The sequence below is a fragment of the Pleurodeles waltl genome, chromosome 8 (assembly GCF_031143425.1).
Source record: "Pleurodeles waltl isolate 20211129_DDA chromosome 8, aPleWal1.hap1.20221129, whole genome shotgun sequence".
In the NCBI taxonomy this organism is placed as follows: Eukaryota; Metazoa; Chordata; class Amphibia; order Caudata; family Salamandridae; genus Pleurodeles; species Pleurodeles waltl.
In genome coordinates, this window is record NC_090447.1 from 682,021,622 (window position 1) to 682,041,128 (window position 19,507).

A 19,507-nucleotide genomic window follows, 5' to 3' on the forward strand; every position below is an offset into this window, starting at 1 on the left:
CCTCCCTCCCTGTGACGTCTCCACTCACACCTGCATGCACACCACCATCAGCCAGTGCTTCCATCACCACCACACCCTCCAGTTCAGTCCGCACACGTGCAGTCACCACCCCCACTGCCATTTACACGTCCCCTGTGTCCTCTCCCACTGTGTCTGTCACCCCCTCTTCCAAGACACATAAACGCAGGCAGACACCCAAACAACAGCCAACCACCTCACGACAGCCTACGTCTCAGTCACCTGCACCCAAAGACAGCACACCTGACTCTCCTACAACCACATCCTCTTCCTCCACTTCCATCACCACTACTCCTACCCTTTACCTTGGTCCTAAGAAATATTACCTCTCTAATCTTAACCTCTTTCCCTCCCCTGACCCACCCCCTCCATCTGCTAAGAGTCCCAAGAGCACCTCAGCCACCACCAGCCCAGCTTCGAGTGTCACAGTGGTGCATGGGTTCTGGAGTCCACCCTTTGGCGGCAGTGACACTTCACTCAGCAGCAAGGACACATCCAGCCCCCCCCCAGGCAAGAGGACCCGGAAACTGAAGGGCCGCCGTGAGAGGACTGACACGGCTGCCCCCACGGAGCTAACTTCGGCCACTTCACCTGCCACAACAGCCAGGGGAGGCAAGGGCCCGAGAGCCCCATCTAAGGAGCGAAAGGGCAGCAGGGCGGAGAGGTCAGACAGCAGGAGCGCGGAGCAGGAGGGCCCCACAAGCCCCATCCCGGCTGCAAGGGACGAGAACAAAGGGCCCAGGACTCTGCACGGTCGGAGGGCGAGTGAGCAGGGAGTCCAGGCCAGGTCTGGCTCCCTAGACTTACTGGAAGAGCACCGCTGAACAGGGCCCCGCCATGAAGATAGGCACCGCTGAACAGGGCCCCGCCGTGAAGATAGGCACCGCTGAACAGGGCCCCGCCGTGAAGATAGGCACCGCTGAACAGGGCCCCGCCGTGCAGAAGAGCACCGCTGAACAGGGCCCCGCCGTGCAGAAGAGCACCGCTGAACAGGGCCCCGCCGTGCAGAAGAGCACCGCTGAACAGGGCCCCGCCGTGAAGATAGGCACCGCTGAACAGGGCCCCGCCGTCTCAAGCACCGCTCCGCTGGGCCCCGCCGTCTCAAGCACCGCTCCGCTGGGCACCGCCATCTCAAGCACCGCTCCGCTGGGCACCGCCATCTCAAGCACCGCTCCGCTGGGCACCGCCATCTCAAACACCGCTCCGCTGGGCCCCGCCATCTCAAGCACCGCTCCGCTGGGCCCTTCCTCTCAAGCACCGCTCCGCTGGGCACCGCCATCTCAAGCACCGCTCCGCTGGGCCCTTCATCTCAAGCACCGCTCCGCTGGGCCCTTCATCTCAAGCACCGCTCCGCTGGGCCCTTCATCTCAAGCACCGCTCCGCTGGGCCCTTCCTGCAAGCACTGTTCACGGTTCACTGTGCACACCATGCATCCTCCTTGACCAGTGGAGAAATGTATCCACCTGATGGACTGTGGCTTTGCACTCCCCAGGATGGTCCAGTGGGCAACCCACCCACTGTAGAGACATTGAGAGACTGTGGCTTTGCACTCCCCAGGATGGTCCAGTGGGCAACCCACCCACTGTAGAGACATTGAGAGACTGTGGCTTTGCACTCCCCAGGATGTTACAGTGGGCAACCCACCCACTGTAGAGACATTGAGAGACTGTGGCTTTGCACTCCCCAGGATGGTACAGTGGGCATGGTGGCCCCTTCGTGGATCTGGCGTCGTGGACTCATGTGGCTGTGGTGCCCCCCCCTTCCCTTCCCCCTGAGGTGCCTGTAGTTTTGTCATCAGATGCCCCTGCAGTGTTCTCTCCAAAGGACTCAGGTCTCCTGTGTGGGCTTTGCCCTTGTGTCGCTACACTTTGGCCCACGGACAAATCGAAATTCGTGACATTTGCAGGACTAATTGCTTCGGTTATCCACTGCTGTGTATATAGTTTTTTTTAAATGTAAATATTTTTGATAGTTGACCAATACTTATCAAAGGCTATTTTGTCCATACATTTTTATTCCCAATTTGATTATGTAATTGCATTTTTTATGGGGGTTTGGGTGGTGTCACTGTGACTTGTTGCTCTGCATTGGTGTGTACATATTGGGGGGGGGCGTCGCATATGTGTGTTCCCGTAACCTTTCGTCGTCCCCCCTCCCCTGTGTCGTAGGTGCAGTACTCACCGTTGACGTCTGCGCCGGAGTTCGTACTCGTGGTAGATGAGCAGGTAGACGAGAGCAGGTAGGATGTTCAATTCGGGTTCCATGCTGTCCTCCGTCCTCGTGGAGTGCGTAGAGGTGAGCGTTTTCCCGTTCGTAGACTGTTTCCGCCGTGTTTTTATCGGCGGTGCTCCCGCCCCGGAAAAGGTGGTGGATTGGTGAGTTGTGATAGTGTGGGCGGTACATTGTCTCCCGCCTGTCTGTTGGCGGTGACCGCCGCGCTGTTTGTTTGTACCGCCGTGGCGGTCGGAGTGTTAAAGTGGCGGGTTGTGCTGGCGGTTCCCGCCAGGGTCAGAATTCCATTTTTTGGACCGCCAGCCTGTTGGCGGATTGGCCGCCGCTTTATCACCGACCGCCAGGGTTAGAATCACCCCCATAGTATTTGTCTTTGGAGTTGTTGGTCAGTGCACAGATTTGGAGCACATTTCTCCCTTCCATGCCTTACAGGTGGACCCGCACCCTACACTGTGGGTGAGGTGGCTTCATTCGAGGACCCCGACAACTCCTGTAAGTGTTGATATGTCTGTTATGTGTTGTGTTTGCTGGTGATGTGTGATGGACTCCTGTGTGTTGAACAAATAGCAAGTTGTGATGCGCTGCCCCATCATTTGCCTTGTTCCATGAGTAGGATTTCATTTTCTCACCATTTTCGAGTTGGCTAATCCTTATCCTATTGTCTTATTTAGGGATTCTAGGTCAGTCCTGTAGGCCCTGCAATGTGAATGGGTATGAGTCATGTGGATAACACTTGTATTAGCAAGAGTCGCACTGGACCTAATCTGTGATTTAGTCAGCCTGTCAGACCCACATGCTCCCAGAATGGGGCTGCAAAATGCTTACCCACAGACTTCTGCTTCCCTATTCAATAATGTACCAATTAAACTGTCGGTTGAACTTCCTAGCAGCATGTAGCTGCACATGTAGTGCCACAAGTATGTGGCACTTGAGTGCAATGGCCTAGGTGTGCATGCAAATCATGGCCAGGGTTGCTCTTGCATCTCTGTGTTAGTTGTAAGTCATGGCTTACTGGAAGTATATGATGTGGACAAAGGTCTGCATTGCCAGACATGTGTGGCGCTGGGATTGTTCAAGGGTTTGCTGTCACCTATTTGTAGATACACCTTACCTGTGGTGTGTGTGTTGAGCCAAACACATGTCCAGCTTTCATAAGCTTCCTGGGTGTCCATGTTGTTTGAAAATGTTAGTTGTTTCTCCAACCCCTCACCCTCAAACACAGGCATGGGTTTGTGAATAGTGTACCTAGGACAGATGATACAAGTTTGTTACACAGACATGTAAATCAGTGAATCTTTGGCCTGAACCTAGTATACACACACTCAGGTTTAGCACATGAGTACTATAATAGCAAGTCCATTTACAACTTGCAGATCATGTGGCCCTAGATTTCCATCCCGTACACTGACATTTGTAGCCCTGGCATTGGCGGAGGATGTGCAGCATGATTGTTAGCTGACAACTGGCAGAACTCTGATGCCAAAATCAGGCCAGTTGTTACCCATCTTGTAGGGTTTGGATGTGCTATGTGTGATACAACCTTTGTAGGCTGGCCTGCCATGTACTTCCTCAGGGGCATTCAATGATCTGTATGATGATAGGAGCTGTTACAAGTACAGTAGATGTACTGTCTGATTTACTTCTTCTGCCATTTCACACAATGCAGTTCCTAATGTAAATTTTTTCATTTGTCTTCACAGCTGCTAATATGACACCCATCCAGATGCGTGAATTCCAGAGGCGGGCAATGTGGTACCAACATATACTGCAGGAAGAGTCGGGGTACAGAAGGCTGGCCCGAAGATACAGGACCGAACGGGCCTCAGGAGCCTGGAGGGCATTCCCACAGGGTGGCCCTTCTTTGCCCACCACAGCCACCACCAGCGCCACCACCACCACTACCACCCAGGTGGCACCAGCAACAGCTGTGACCGTTGTGCCAACAACATCGGGAAGTGCTCCAGGCCCTGGAACTGGACCACCTTCAGGGCAGCCCAAAGGCATTGACCATACACGGCCCCACACTTCCACCGCTGGCACCCAGACTACCCCAGCTGCAACAATTGACCCTGCTGCTTTTGTGGACATGCAGCGCAAAATGGACCGTGTCCTCAGGAAAATGAGTCGCCTGCCGCAGGATGTCAGCCATATCAACCGGCGGGTGCGGTCCATTAAGCAGACCCTCCGGAGGGCCAACCTCTAGACTTTTTTGATGGACATGATTCCCTCCTCTTTCCTTATTCTTATACTTTGTGGGTTTAGGGGGCTTAGTGTTAGGTTAGTATATGCTGTTAGTTTAGTTAGAGTTAGTGGGTGGGGGGTCCTAAGTATTTAAATTTTTTCTTTTTGAGTGTGTGGGTGGGTGGGGGGCTATGTTAGGGTTCTTGTGTGTTTTGAAAATAAAAATAAATATATAATTTTTTTTTTTTAATTACAAAACAATATATATTTGTTTAGTATAGGATAGTATGTGTGTAGGTTAGTATCTGTTGTCCTCCATGTATCCCGTCTCATAAGGGGGGTAGGGGGTTAATGTTTAGAACATTTTGTTACATGTGATAAGTTAGTTTACCTTAGGTTAGTTAGGGACAGTTGTGGGTAATGAGTAGTTAGGGTAAATTAGGGTATGTAAGGCTTTTCCCCGAGTTTTCTCTTCTGTTATTACTGTTTAATAAATATCTAGTGAACCCTTTACAGTATGTGTGAAATGCTTGTAGATCAGGGCCTTGGCATAAGTGTACATGAATTCTGTTGTATTACATTTGTGTCCTATGCTACGGACAAATCCCAGCTGAGCTGTAACATTGGCAGCTACCCCAGAGCTACCTTGCAAAGATTAGACCATTCATTGCAACCACCAATCACAGTTACTATGGATCCCAACGTGTTTTTTTTAATTAAGTATGTTTTCAATGTCACATACAGTGCTTCCAGATTTATGATTGGGGACACTGTGTTACGTCTGACTGCAGTGTGATGTTCAAGGAAACCCTTATTAGGTATTAGTGGTAGTGGTAGTAAGCACTCTTGTAGTATCGTGTTCATGACTCACATAGGTCATTTGTGACACTGTTCGGCATGATTACTTATTTGGATGTAAACTTGGACATCTTCATTATTGCAGTTTGTTGACTGTTGGCTTAGATTTGTGGGCAATGTTATATGTGTTAGTACTGCATGGTGCCAACATTTTGCTGCCACTATTTAATGGCTTAGATATCCCTTGAGGAAGCATTATTCTGTCCAACACAGCATTATGTTGTATGGTTTCTATTTTCATCAGATATTACCCTCAGGAAGGCCAGAGCATGGTGCAATCGAGGCCACTGTGCATAGTTAGCAGACTACATTATTTCAGGACAGTTGCATTGACAAGCTATGTAATTTGACAGGAGGCAAATTTCAGTGATCTACTGCACGGTTGATGTGTCACATTACACAGAGACAAAGTGGTTGTGTAAGTGCTATTTATTGAAAAGTGCTGTAGTACTATATGTACATTGTTCGTGATTGTGAGTCCATTATAGTGACATCTTCCATTGTGATCCTACACAAGTGCTAAAGGAAAATGCGTTTGACATGCTGGGGTGATGTGTCAGACAGTGCAGAGGGACAGGATTTGCCAATGAGTAAGAGAGAGACAAGCACTGGGCAGGCTGACAAGATATACAGTGGTTTACAGAACAGTCATTGAGTACAGTTGTTGCAAGACTGGCATGTTACAAAGCGCTGGACCTTGGTAATAGGTGGCCATGTGGCAGGGACTAGTGCTTCCGGGTACTTTTACGTGTGAATGGGATCTGTTCCATGTCTTCTTCTTCTGATGTGTGTGTTGCCTCCTCTTTCCTTGGTGGTGGTGGTTGTGAAGGGGCAACACACACCTCAGTGTTAGAAGACGTGGAGTCAGACATCCCTGTCACTGCTACCTGTGAAGGTCTTAAGGGCAGTACTGCTGCAAGGAGGATCTGCTGGTTCTTGAGAATAGCAGCCACATCACGAAGGTAGGCAGCCAGGTCGGCCCTGAGGGGTTCAACTTTGCATTTGTGCACGCGTTGACATGATTGCTGTTGTAGGTGTTGGGTCAACTGTATTACAGCTGTGCTGATTTCCTTCAGCCTTTTTTCAAGTTCCTGCAAGATAGCTGTTCACCCTTGCATAGCTGCTGCCTGTTCTTCAGTTGACATCATGCACAAACGCACCCCCTCTAGGCTGGCTGCTATAGTTTGCATCCGCACCTCCTTGACCAGCTCCCACTGTACTCCGACTACAGTTCTCGCAAAGCTGGTGCCTGTGTCATCTGAGTCCTCAGCTGTATTGGAGCTGGCAGGTCTTACAATTGGGGTTGTGGGTGGGTCCTCTGTGATGGCTGCTTGTTCCGTGCTCCTCCTTGTGACTGAAGGTGGGGTCTGGAGGGTTCCAAGGACATCTTGGAGGGTCTGGTGGCTGATGTTTGTCAGCTCGTCATCCATGTCATCAGGGTAGTCCTGGACAGGCATATCCGCAGGAGATCTATCATACTCTGCAATGAAATAGGCTTCAATTAGTGTGTCTGTGTTGTGGCATTGGTCATGTGACATGCCTGCCTTGTGATGATTTCACATTGTGATCTTGCTTCCTGTTCATTGCTCCAGTCTTTCAGATGGGCATTCTCCCAGGCCTATACCCCACCTGCATGTCACATGTATTGTGGTAAGTTATTAGACTTGTCGGCATCATCTCCTCTAGTGCTGTCTTAGGCCAAATAGTGCATTGCCACCTTCTTGTCCTACTCAACCCTCCGTCTACATCCTTTCTCATGGTGAGACCTTTCACTGGCTGTGGGTGCTCTGATGGCACTAGCAGCACACTTAACAATATGGACCTGCCCCAGTCTCTGATCTTTCACATCCACTTATATGTAGTTGAAATGTTGCATATTCTATGCATAGCATTGTTATGGCACGATATGGATGTTAGCATTGGTAATGCGTATAGCTGATGTTGGGGAATGTGTGGAGATTGGATTTCCCTGATAGTCGTAGCAGTGTCCTATTTCCTCCTCTGACTGTGCAGGTGTATTTCAGTGACCAGTTGCATTTGTCCTCCCCCTCAATGCTGTTGCCTGAGCAGTATGACATTTGGAATGTTGCACTGTGAGCCAGGCACAGGGTGGACCCTGACATATGTAACATGGGTGTGACCTTAGTGCTGTGTGGCTCCTCATGTTGATGGCATTGGCGGATGTTTGCGGCAACTATGGGCATTCACATTTGACAGGACTGGAACATTTCTCTTGTTTCAGGGGATTGTTAAAGTTGTCATCCTCAACCCACTAATTTATGTGTGTATGATCCATGGGGACGTTACTACCATTGGCTACTTGAGCTACACACACAGCGGAGGTGGAAGTGGCAACTGTTGTCACTGTTTCATTCCAGGTGTCGGTATGGCTAGAGGTTGTTAATTGGGCCCTAGTTAATGTAGGGGGTATAGTGGCTGACGTGTGATGGGATGTCAGTTTGACGTTGTGCCCTTCCCTCCTGGCGTGGCTTTCCCTTTGCTCCATCGTTGGCATGGCAGCATACCCCCATGGAACTGTTGTTGGTGTTGTGTTATGGTGTGCCCCAGCTTCTCTCTGTACAGGCCATGCCCCCATGCCATACCCCTTTACCCATGCCACTCCATGTATATCATGACCTCCATGCATTTTGTGGTCAGTATCCCCCCCAGTTGTAGTTGACATGAGTGCACTTTAATTCCCCATGCGACTTACCCTGCATGTGTGTTGTCTCCTAATAGTCTGCGCTGTCCTGTCCTTGAATCCCTGTGACGATCTCCTCCGGGATGACGGCTGCGACCAACTCCTCCATGTGGTCCAGGGCCTCCTGGTGTGCTGGGCTCCCACCTCCAGTCTGCAGTGCTGCCTTCCTGTTCCTGGCCATCTTTTTCTTGGTCCTGCTCTTGCAGTCATACCAGCGTTTCTTGCACTCAATGACTGTTCTGCGTACTTCTGCCACACTGTTAATTTTGTCAACAATTTGTTGCCATATTGCCTCTCTCCTACTGATTGGCAACTTTGAGGTGACAAACAGTTGGTGCTGGTGTTCCGTCACCTCTTTAACCAGAATTTCCTGTTCCTCTGCACGGAAGCAACACTTTCTTTTCTTCTTAAAACTGTCCTGGTTCTTGTGTGGGTCCTCCTGACTGGTTCCTGGTCTGTTGTCATCTTCCTGGGGTCTCTACAGGCACCTGGGATCCATTTTGGCTCTCCTCTGCTGAAATGGCTGTGTTTGTGGGGAATTTTGACGCTATTGCGTCAAAAACGGCGCATATACAGTTTGCGGGGTCGTAAATCGACCCACAGTCATTTCTGCTGCATTAACGTTGTTTTGCTTTACGACTTGACGCTGCGGTGTGCGTAAAAAAAATGACTTACACCTGTGGTTTGTGCCACTGTGCATCAAAGTATAAATATGACGCCCGCAAGGTGCACTGAAATGGCGTTAGCTGGCGGTAAATTTTTGACGCAAAACTGCACCGGCGCAGTTTTCCGTCAAAAAGTATAAATATGGGCCTAAGTAACTTGCCACCTAACCTTCTCCAAGTGAGGGTTAGACATATAGGTGACTTATAAGCTACTTGTGTGCAGTGAAAATGCTGTGAAATAACGTGGATGTTATTTCACTCAGGCTGCAGTGGCAGTCCTGTGTAAGAGTTTTCTGAGCTCTCTATGGGTGGCAAAAGACATGCTGCAGCCCATAGGGATCTCCTGGAACCCCAATACCCTGGGTACCTAGGTAATACAAGGGAATTATAAGGGTGTTCCAGTGTGCCAATGAGAATTGGTATAATTTGTCACTAGCCTGCAGTGACAATTTTAGAAAGCAGAGAGAGCATAAACACTGAGGTTCTGGTTAGCAGAGCCTCAGTGATACAGTTAGGTACCACACAGGGAACACATACAGCGCACATACTTATGAGCACTGGGGTCCTGCCTAGAAGGATCCCAGTGGCACATGGGCAAAAACAAACATACAAACAGTGAAAATGGGGGTAACATGCCAGGCAAGATGGTACTTTCCTACACAAATCCCCCAAATGAAGGACAATAAGGCTAACCTTGCCCAGATGAGTCTTCATTGTCTAAGTGGAAATATCTGGAGAGTCCATCTGCATTGGAGTGGGTACTCCCAGGTCTATGTTCCACTGTATAGTCCATTCACTGTGGGGATATGGACCACCTCAACAATTTAGGGTTTTCACCTTTCATTTGTTTTAGGCAAAGTAGAGGTTTGTGGTCTGTCTGAACAATAAAGTGAGTACCAAACAGGTATGGTCTCGACTTTTTCAGTGCCCAGACCACAGCAAAAGCCTCCCTCTCTATGGCAGACCAATGCTTTTCTCTAGGGGTCAACCTTCTGCTGATAAAAGCAACTGGTTGATCCTGGCCCTCAGAATTCAGTTGTGATCGTACTGCCCCTACCTCTAATTCAGATGCATCAGTCTGTACAATGAATTTCCTGGAGCAACAAGGGCTTTTTAGGACAGGTGCAGAGCACATGGCCTGGTTGAGCTCCTCAAAAGCTTTCTGACAGCTGGCTGTCCACAATACCTTCTTAGGCATTTTCTTGCTAGTGAGATCATTAAGAGGGGCTGCTATGGAGCCATAATTCTTTATGAATCTCCTATAGTACCCTGTGAGGCCTAAAAAGGCTCTCACCTGGGTTTGAGTTGTTGGGGGAACCCAATCCATGATAGTTTGGATTTTCCGCTGTAGTGGTGCAATCTGTTCTCCGCCAACCAGGTGGCCCAGATAAACCACTTTCCCCTGCCCTATCTGGCACTTTGAGGCCTTGATAGTGAGGCCTGCCTTTTGCAGGGCCTCCAAAACTTTCCATAGGTGGACCAGGTCATCTTCTCAGGTTGAGCTAAAGACAGCAATATAATCTAGATATGCTGCACTAAAAGCTTCTAACCCTTGCAGGACTGTGTTCACCAAACTCTGAAAAGTGGCAGGTGCATTTTTCAAACCAAAGGGCATTACTGTGAATTGGTAGTGCCCTCCATTGGTTGAACATGCTTTCTTGGGTTTAGCATCTTCTGATAAACTAATCTGCCAATACCCTGCAGTTAGATCAAAAGTGCTTAGATACTTGGCAGAAGCCAGTGTATCTCTGAGCTCATCTGCCCTGTGTATAGGGTGAGCATCTGTCTTCGTTACTTGATTGAGCCCTTTATAATCTACTCAAAACCTCATCTCCCTCTTTCCATCTTTGGTGTGAGGGTTTGGTACAAGCACAACTGGGCTAGCCCAGGGGCTTTCTGAAGGCTCAATCACCCCTAAGTCCAATATTTTCTGCACCTCTTGTTTAATACAGTCCCTGACATGGCCAGGCTGCCTATAAATTTTACTTTTGACAGGCAAGCTGTCTCCAGTATCAATTGTATGTTCACACCAGAAAGTTGTACCTGGTACTAGTGAAAAGAGGTCAGAAAGCTGGCTTAAGATATTGACACATTTGTCTTTCTGTTCTGCAGTGAGACAATCTGCTAAGACTACTCCCTCCACTAAGCCATCAGCTTCAGTGGTGGAGAAGAGATTAGGGAGAGCGTCACTCTCTTCCTCCTGTCCCTCATCGGTTGCCATGAGCAGGGTCAGATCAGCCCAGTCATAGTAGGGTTTTAGGCGATTTGACATGAATCACCCTAAAGGGGTTCCTGGCAGTGCCTAGGTCTACCAAATAAGTACCCTCGCCCTTCTTTCAACAATTAGATGGGGTCCACTCCATTTGTCTTGGAGTGCTCTTGAGGCCACAGGCTCCAATACCCACACCTTCTGTCCTGGGTGGTACTGAGTCAAGACAACCTTCTGGTCATGCCATTTCTTTTGCACCTCCTGGCTGGCCTGAAAGTTTTTACTGGGCTTTTTCATATGCTCTGCCATTCTGGATCTTAGGCCAAGTGCATAGTCCACTATGTCCTATTTAGGAGCTTTTAAAGGTTGTTCCCAACCCTCCTTCACAAGAGCAAGTGGACCTCTTACAGAGTGTCCAAAGAGCAGTTCAAAGGAGCTGAAGCCCACTCCTTGTTGGGGTACCTCCCTGTAAGCAAAAATGAGGCAAGGTAACAGGACATCCCATCTCCTTCTGAGTTTTTCAGAGAGTCCCATTATAATACCTTTCCTTAGGAAAACCCACCCTGGAAAAGATTCCCAGGAGGGCCTTTGCCACTGCAGGACCTGTAGTGGTCCTTAAGGGGATGGCTTCAGGATACCTAGTGGCGTGGTCCACTACCACAAGGATGAATCTATTGCCTGAAGCTGTTGGAGGGTCAAGGGTGCCAACTATGTCAACCCCTACCCTTTCAAAGGGCACCCCAACCACTGGAAGTAGAATTAGAGGGGCCTTTGGAGTGCCACCAGTCTTGCCCCTGGCTTGGCAGGTCACACAAGAGCGACAAAACTCTTTTGTGTCCTCTGAAATATGAGGCCAGTGAAACAAGGGGACAAGTCTTTCCCAAGTTTTCGTCTGGCCCAAATGCTCAGGCAAAGGAATGTCATGTGCCAGGGTAAGAAGAAACTCTCTGTACTGCAGGGGAATGACCAATCTCCTGGCAGGTCCAGGTTTAGGGTCCCTTGACTCTGTGTACAAGAGGTTATCTTCCCAGTACATCCTATGGCTATCACTGACATCCCCATTCTGCTGTTTGACAGCTTGCTGTCTTAAACCCTCTAATATGGGACAGGTTTGCTGTGCCACACTCAGCCCTTCCCTGGCAAGCCCCCTGCACCCAAAAGCTCAGCAGTGTCTGCTGCCAGCTCCTCTGGTGTAGGTTCTGCACAGGGAGAGGATTCCTCGTCCTCAAAAGGGGAGCTTCTGTAGAGGGAGGGATAGTGGGCAGGGATTTACCCTTTCTATCCTTAGCTTTTGGGAGCACTTGGTCCATTGTTCCAGGATCTAAGTTTCCCCGTCTTTTTTGCTTCTTGGCCTGAGCCCTTGTTAAAGCAAAAATATGCCCAGGAATGCCCAGCATTGCTGCATGAGCCTCCAACTCCACTTCTGCCCAAGCTGATGTCTCTAAATCATTGCCCAGTAAGCAATCTACAGGTAATTCAGTGGCTACCACAACTTTCTTTGGGCCAGTAACCCCCACCCCCAGTTGAGATTCACAACAGCCATGGGGTGGCTAAGAGTGTCGTTGTGGGGATCAGTCACTTGGTACTGCTGACCAAGTAGGTGTTGATCAAGGTGGACCAGTTTTTCTATCACCATAGTTACACTGGCTCCTGCGTCCCTGTAGGCCTCAACCTCAACACCATTGACTAGGGATAGTTGCTTGTACTTACCCATATTAAGGGGACAAGCAACCAAGGTGGCAAAGTCAATGCCACCATGTAGGAAGGTAGCCTCTTTCTAGCCTTGTTACCCCCACTTTTGGCCTGTTTGTGAGTATATGTCTGGGTGTTTTCACTCTCTCACTGGGATCCTGCTAGCCAGGGCCCAGTGCTCATAGTGAAAACCATATGTTGTCAGTGTGTTTATGTGTCACTGGGATCCTGCTAGCCAGGACCAAAGTGCTTATAAGTATGTGGCCTATATGTGTTCCCTGTGCGGTGCCTAACTGTCTCACTGAGGCTCTGCTAACAAGAACCTCAGTGGTTATGCTCTCTCTGCTTTCCAAATTTGTCACTAACAGGCTAGTGACTAAATTTACCAATTCACATTGGCATACTGTTACACCCATATAATTCCCTTGTATATGGTACTGAGGTACCCAGGGAATTGGGGTTCCAGGAGATCCCTATGGGCTGCAGCATTTCTTTTGCCACCCATAGGGAGCTCTGACAATTCTTACACAGGCCTGCCACTGCAGCCTGCGTGAAATAACATCCACGTTATTTCACAGCCATTTACCACTGCACATAAGTAACTTATAAGTCACCAATATGTCTAACCTTCACCTGGTGAAGGTTGGGTGCAAAGTTACTTAGTGTGTGGGCACCCTGGCACTAGCCAAGGTGCCCCCACATCGTTCAGGGCAAATTCCCCAGACTTTGTGAGTTTGGGGACACCATTACACGCGTGCACTACATATACGTCAATACCTATGTGTAGCTTCACAATGGTAACTCCGAACATGGCCATGTACCATGTCTAAGATCATGGAATTGTCACCCCAATACCATTCTGGTATTGGGGGGACAATTCCATTATCCCCCGGGTCTCTAGTACAGAACCCGGGTACTGCCAAACTGCCTTTCCGGGGTCTCCACTGCAGCTTCTGCTGCTGCCAACCCCTCAGACAGGTTTCTGCCTTCCTGGGGTCCAGGCAGCCCTGGCCCAGGAAGGCAGAACAAAGGATTTCCTTTGAGAGAGGGTGTTACACCCTCTCCCTTTGGAAATAGGTGTGAAGGGCTGGGGAGGAGTAGCCTCCCCCAGCCTCTGGAAATGCTTTGATTTGGCACAGATGGTGCCCATCTTTGCATAAGCCAGTCTACACCGGTTCAGGGATCCCCCAGCCCTGCTCTGGTGTGAAACTGGACAAAGGAAAGGGGAGTGACCACTCTCCTGACCAGTACCTCCCAGGGGAGGTGCCCAGAGCTCCTTCAGTGTGTCCCAGACCTCTGCCATCTTGGAAACAGTGGTGTTGGGGGCACCCTGGACTGCTCTGAGTGGCCAGTGCCAGCAGGTGACGTCAGAGGCTCCTTCTGATAGGCTCTTACCTCTCTTGGTAGCCAATCCTCCTAACTTGGTAGCCAAACCTCCTTTTCTGGCTATTTAGGGTCTCTGCTTTCTTCAGACAACGAATGCAAGAGCTCACCAGAGTTCCTCTGCATCTCCCTCTTCACCTTCTACCAAAGGATCGACCACTGACTGCTCCAGGACGCCTGCAAAACCGCAACAAAGTAGCGAGACGACTACCAGCAACATTGTAGCGCCTAATCCTACCGGCTTTCTCGACTGCTTCCTGGTGGTGCATGCTCTGGGGGTAGCCTGCCTTCACCCTGCACCAGAAGCTCCGAAGAAATCTCCTGTGGGTCGACGGAATCTTCCCCCTGCTAACGCAGGCACCAAAAGACTGCATCACTGGTCATCTGGGTCCCCTCTCATCCCGACGAGCGTGGTCCCTGGAACACAGCAACTCTGTCCAAGTGACTCCCACAGTCCAGTGACTCTTCAGTCCAAGTTTGGTGGAGGTAAGTCCTTGCCCCCCACGCTAGACTGCAAAGCTGTGTACCATGTGATTTGCAGCTGCTCAGGCTCCTGTGCACTCTTCCAGGATTTCCTTTCTGCACACCCTAGCCTGGGTCCCCAGCACTCTGTCCTGCAGTGCACAACCTTCTGACTTGTCCTCCAGAGTCAAGGGACTCCCTTTTGTGACTTTGCATGGACTCCAGTTCACTTTTCTTCTAAGGGCCTGTTCAGGTACTTCTGCGGGTGCTGCCTGCTTCTCTGAGGGCTCCCTGAGTTGCTGAGCTCCCCCTCTGTCTCCTCCTCCAAAAGGCGACATCCTGGTCCTTCCTGGTCCTCAGCAGCACCCAAGAACCTCAACTGCTACACTTGCAGCTAGCAAGGCTTGTTTGCAGTCTTTCTGCAAGGGAACACCTCTGCAAGCTTCATCACGACGTGAGACATCCATCTTCCAAAGGAGAAGTCCCTAGTCCTCTTCTTTCTTGCAGAACTCCAGGCTTCTTCCAACAAGTGGCAGCTTCCTTGCGCCTTCAGCTGGGGTTTCCTGGGCTCCCCCCCCCCCCCCCCCCCCCCCCGGACACTGCGCGACTATTGGACTTGTCCCCTTGTCTTACAGGTACTCAGGTCCGGAAATCCGTTGTCAGTGCACTGCTGGTGTTTGTTCTTTCTGCAGAATCCTCCTATCACGACTTCTGTGCTCTCTGGGGGTAGTAGGTGCACTTTACTCCTACTTTTCAGTGTCTTGGGGTGGGGTATTTTTCTAACCCTTACTGTTTTCTTAGAGCCCCGGCGACCCTCTACAAGTTCACATAGGTCTGGGGTCCATTCGTGGTTCGCAATCCACTTTTGGAGTATATGGTTTGTGTTGCCCCTATACCTATGTGCTCCTATTGCAATCTATTGTAATTCTACACTGTTTGCATTACTTTTCTTGCTATTACTTACCTAACTTTGGTTTGTGTACATATAACTTGTGTATATTACTTACCTTCTTACTAAGGGTACTCACTGAGATACTTTTGGCATATTGTCATAAAAATAAAGTACCTTTATTTTTAGTAACTCTGTGTATTGTGTTTTCTTATGATATTGTGCATATGATATAAGTGGTACAGTAGGAGCTTTACATGTCTCCTAGTTCAGCCTAAGCTGCTAGAAACACCTATACTACACTAATAAGGGATAACTGGACCTGGCACAAGGTGTAAGTACCTCTGGTACCCACTACAATCCAGGCCAGCCTCCTACAATGCCCTACTAATGTGTGACCCTCTAACACTACCAGTGTCACTAGGTGGCCTGCTAGGGAGCAGCAGGACTTTGTAAGATCCCTCCCCAGCCTCTTCAGGGAACTCCTCTGAGTCTGACTGGGAAGCCTCCCCTTTTTCTACCCTCTCCCGTGATGCACCAGACTGGTTCTGGTCATCCTCTATGAGCAGGTTAAAGAGAAACTCTTTTGTTGGATTCATACCTATACTTAAACCTATATCCAGGCAGAGACCCCTCACACTTTTATAGTTTAAACTCTCATATGTTGCATTAACAGTTTTGGGAGTGGGCTCTACTGAAGACATGATAGAAAAGGTTCAAGGTCTGTGAGAGAAAAAGTTTTAGAACTTTAGAAGGCACAGAGAAAAAACTTTTTTCAAACTTTTAAAAGTTTTCAGAACTTTTCAGAAACTTAGTAGAAAGTTTTAAAGCAGAGAAGTAAACTGTTTTGGTTAAATGTACATATACTGAACTATTTGGTATATGATTTTCTTATGAAAAGCACCAAATGACAAAGTGGTAAAGCAGTTACAAGTACTTATCCCACCGCTGCACCACCAATGTAGGAGGATGGCCTTGCTTATAGTGGGTACCTTGTGGTACTTACAGCCTGTGCCAGGTCCAGTTATTCCTTATTAGTAGAATAGTGGTGTTTCTAGCAGCTTAGGCTGATAGAAGGTAGCTATGGAAAGCAGCTTAGGCTGAACTAGGAGACATGCAAAGCTCCTACTATACCACTTATATCATGTAGCACAATATCATAAGAAAACACAATACTCAGAGTTACTAAAAATAAAGGTACTTTATTTTAGTGGCTATATGCCAAAAGTATCTCAGAGGATACCCTCACTTAGGAGGTAAGTAATATACACAAATTATATGTACACAAACCCAAAACAGGTAAGTAACAATAAGAAAAGTAGTGCAAACAATGTAGAATCACAATAGGATGCAATTTGTAGACAGAGGTCTAGGGGCAACACAAACCATATACTCCAAAAGTGGAATGCGAATCACGAATGGACCCCAGACCTATGGGAGGTTGTAGAGGGTCGCTGGGACTGTAAGAAAACAATAAGGGTGTCCAAGATACCCCACCCCAAGACCCTAAAAAGTAGGAGTAAAGTTACCCTACTACCCCAGAAAGACAGAATAGTCATGATAGGGAATTCTGCAAGAACCACAAGCACCAGCAAAACACTGAAGACGGATTCCTGGACCTGAAGACCTGCAAAGGAAGGGGACCAAGTCCAAGAGTCACAAAAGTGTCCGGGGGGGCAGGAGCCCACAAAACCCCGGATGATGGTGCAAAAGGGCTGTCTCCAGGTGTAAGAAGACGAATATTCTGCAACAACAAAGAGAGCTAGGAACGTCTCCTTTGGATGGAAGATATCCCATTGTGTGCTGGAGGTTGCAGAAGTGTTTCGAGGCAGAAATACTGCAAACAAGCCTTGCTAGCTGTAAGAGTCGCTGTTGAGGATATTGGGTGCTGCTGGGGACCAGGAAGGACCAGGATGTCGCCCCTTGGAGGAGGAGACAGAGGGTTCGCTCAGCAACTCAGAGAGCCACCACAGAAGCAGGCAGGACCCACAGACGTACCGGAGCAGGCACTTGGAAAATCTGAGGACAGCGGTCAACTCAGAGTCACAAGGAGGGTCCCACGATGTCGGAGTCCAACTCAGCGGGTTGAGCACTGCAGGACGGATTGCTGGGGCCCCAGGCTAGGCGGTGCACAAAGGAATCCTTTGAAAAGTGCACAGAAGCCAGAGCAGCTGCAAATCATGCAGCACACAGGTTTGCTGTCTGGCGTGGGGAGGCAAGGACTTACCTCCACCAACTTTGGAGAGAAGGGCCACTGGAATGTGGGAGACACTTGGACCCAGCTCCTGTGTTCCAGGGACCATGCTCGTCAGGATGAGAGGAGACCCAGAGGACCGTGATGCAGAAGTTTGGTGCCTGCGTTGGCAGGGGGAAGATTCCGTCGACCCACAGGAGATTTCTTCTTGGCTTCCAGTGCAGGGTGAAGGCAGACAGCCCTCAGGGCATGCACCACCAGGAAACAGTTGAGAAAGCCGGCAGGATGAGGCGCTACAATGTTGCTGGTAATCTTCTTGCTACTTTGTTGCGGTTTTTCAGACGTCCTGGAGCAGTCAGCGGTTGATCCTTGGCAGAAGTCGAAGAGGGAAGTGCAGAGGAACTCTGGTGAGCTCTTGCATTCGTTATCTGGTGAGATACACACAGGAGAGACCCTAAATAGCCTTCAGAGGAGGATTGGCTACAGAGAAAGGTAAGCATCTATCAGGAGGGATCTCTGACGTCACCTGCTGGCACTGGCCACTCAGAGCTATCCATTGTGGCCTCACACCTCTGCATCCAAGATGGCAGAGGTCTGGGACACACTGGAGGAGCTCTGGGCACCTCCCCTTGGGAGGTGCTGGTCAGGAGAGTGGCCACTCCCCTTTCCTTTGTCCAGTTTTGCACCAGAGCAGGGCTGGGGGGAACCCTGAACCGGTGTAGACTGGCTTATGCAAGAAGGGCACCATCTGTGCCCTTCAAAGCATTTCCAGATGCCAGGAGAGGCTACTCCTCTCAGGCCCTTCACATCTATTTCCAAAGGGAGAGGGTGTAACACCCTCTCTCAGAGGAAATCCTTTGTTCTGCCTTCCTGCGACTGGGCTGCCCAGGCCCCAGGGGGGCAGAAACCTGTCTGAGGGTTGGCAGCAGCTGCAGAGAAAACACCTGAAAGTTAGTTTGGCAGTACCCGGGCTCTATGCTGGAACCCCGGGGATGCATAGAATTGTCCCCCCGATTCCAGAATGGGATCCTAGACATGTTACATGGCCATGTTCAGAGTTACTATTGTGATGCTACATATAGGTATTGACCTATATGTAGTGCACATGTGTAATGGTGTCCCCGCACTCACAAAGTCTGGGGAAATTGGCGTGAACAATGTGGGGGCACCTTGGCTAGTGCCAGGGTGCCCTCACACTAAGTAACTTTGCACCTAACCTTCACTAAGTGAAGGTTAGACATATAGGTGACTTATAAGTTACTTAAGTGCAGTGTAAAATGGCTGTGAAATAACGTGGATGTTTTTTCAGTCAGGCTGCAGTGGCAGTCCTGTGTAGGAATTGTCTGAGCTCCCTATGGGTGGCAAAAGAAATGCTGCAGGCCATAGAGATCGCCTGGAACCCCAATACCCTGGGTACCTAGGTAACATATACTAGGGAATTATAAGGGTGTTCGAGTGTGCCAATCAGAATTGGTAAGATTAGTCACCAGCCTGCAGTGACAATTTTAAAAGCAGAGAGAGCATAAACACTGAGGTTCTGATTAGCAGAGCCTCAGTGATACAGTTAGGCACCACACAGGGAACACATACAGGGGTACACTTTATGAGCACTGGGGTCCTGGCTAGCAGGATCCCAGTGACACAGGCAAAAACAAAATTATATACAGTAAAAATGGGGTTAACATGCCAGGCAAGATGGTACTTTCCCACAAGGTGTTGACTCTTTCCTAATATTTTTTTCATTGGAAGAATTCACATCATCTCATCTCAGTTCATTACAATATAACGTCAAAAGCTATCACAGGTCAGAAAACGATTTATAACAGGAACATTGACAATTTCCTAAAGTTCTTCATAGTCTCTCCACCCCAAGGATAGCATTGCAACATCTCATTATATTATTGTTTAATTCTGCTTATAATTGACTTGTGTCCCTGTACATCTAGACAAGGTTCTCCCAGACCTTCAAAAACGTTCTAAATGGACCCTTCCTTAATTCATAGAATGTTTCACATTCCTTCAC

General features: G+C 49.2%; 2 protein-coding genes across 6 annotated transcripts in view; one reads left to right on the forward strand and one right to left on the reverse strand.

Annotated features, from left to right (window-relative positions):
- Positions 1-19,507, reverse strand: part of LOC138249549 (interleukin-1 receptor accessory protein-like) — a 2,044,856-nt gene that overhangs the window by 777,187 nt on the left and 1,248,162 nt on the right. The window lies entirely within an intron of this gene.
- Positions 1-19,507, forward strand: part of LOC138250213 (uncharacterized) — a 446,562-nt gene that overhangs the window by 103,888 nt on the left and 323,167 nt on the right. For 2 of the 5 annotated variants that reach the window (XR_011194909.1, XM_069204806.1), the window contains one exon: positions 3,951-4,942. The exons of the other annotated variants lie outside the window; for them this stretch is intronic. Coding sequence is in view for 1 of the 2 variants with exons in the window: in XM_069204806.1 (XP_069060907.1) it covers positions 3,951-4,453 (503 nt within the window). In the remaining variant the exon portion in view is untranslated. Of the gene's footprint in view, positions 1-3,950; positions 4,943-19,507 lie in introns of those variants that run through there. 5 annotated transcript variants of the gene reach the window in all.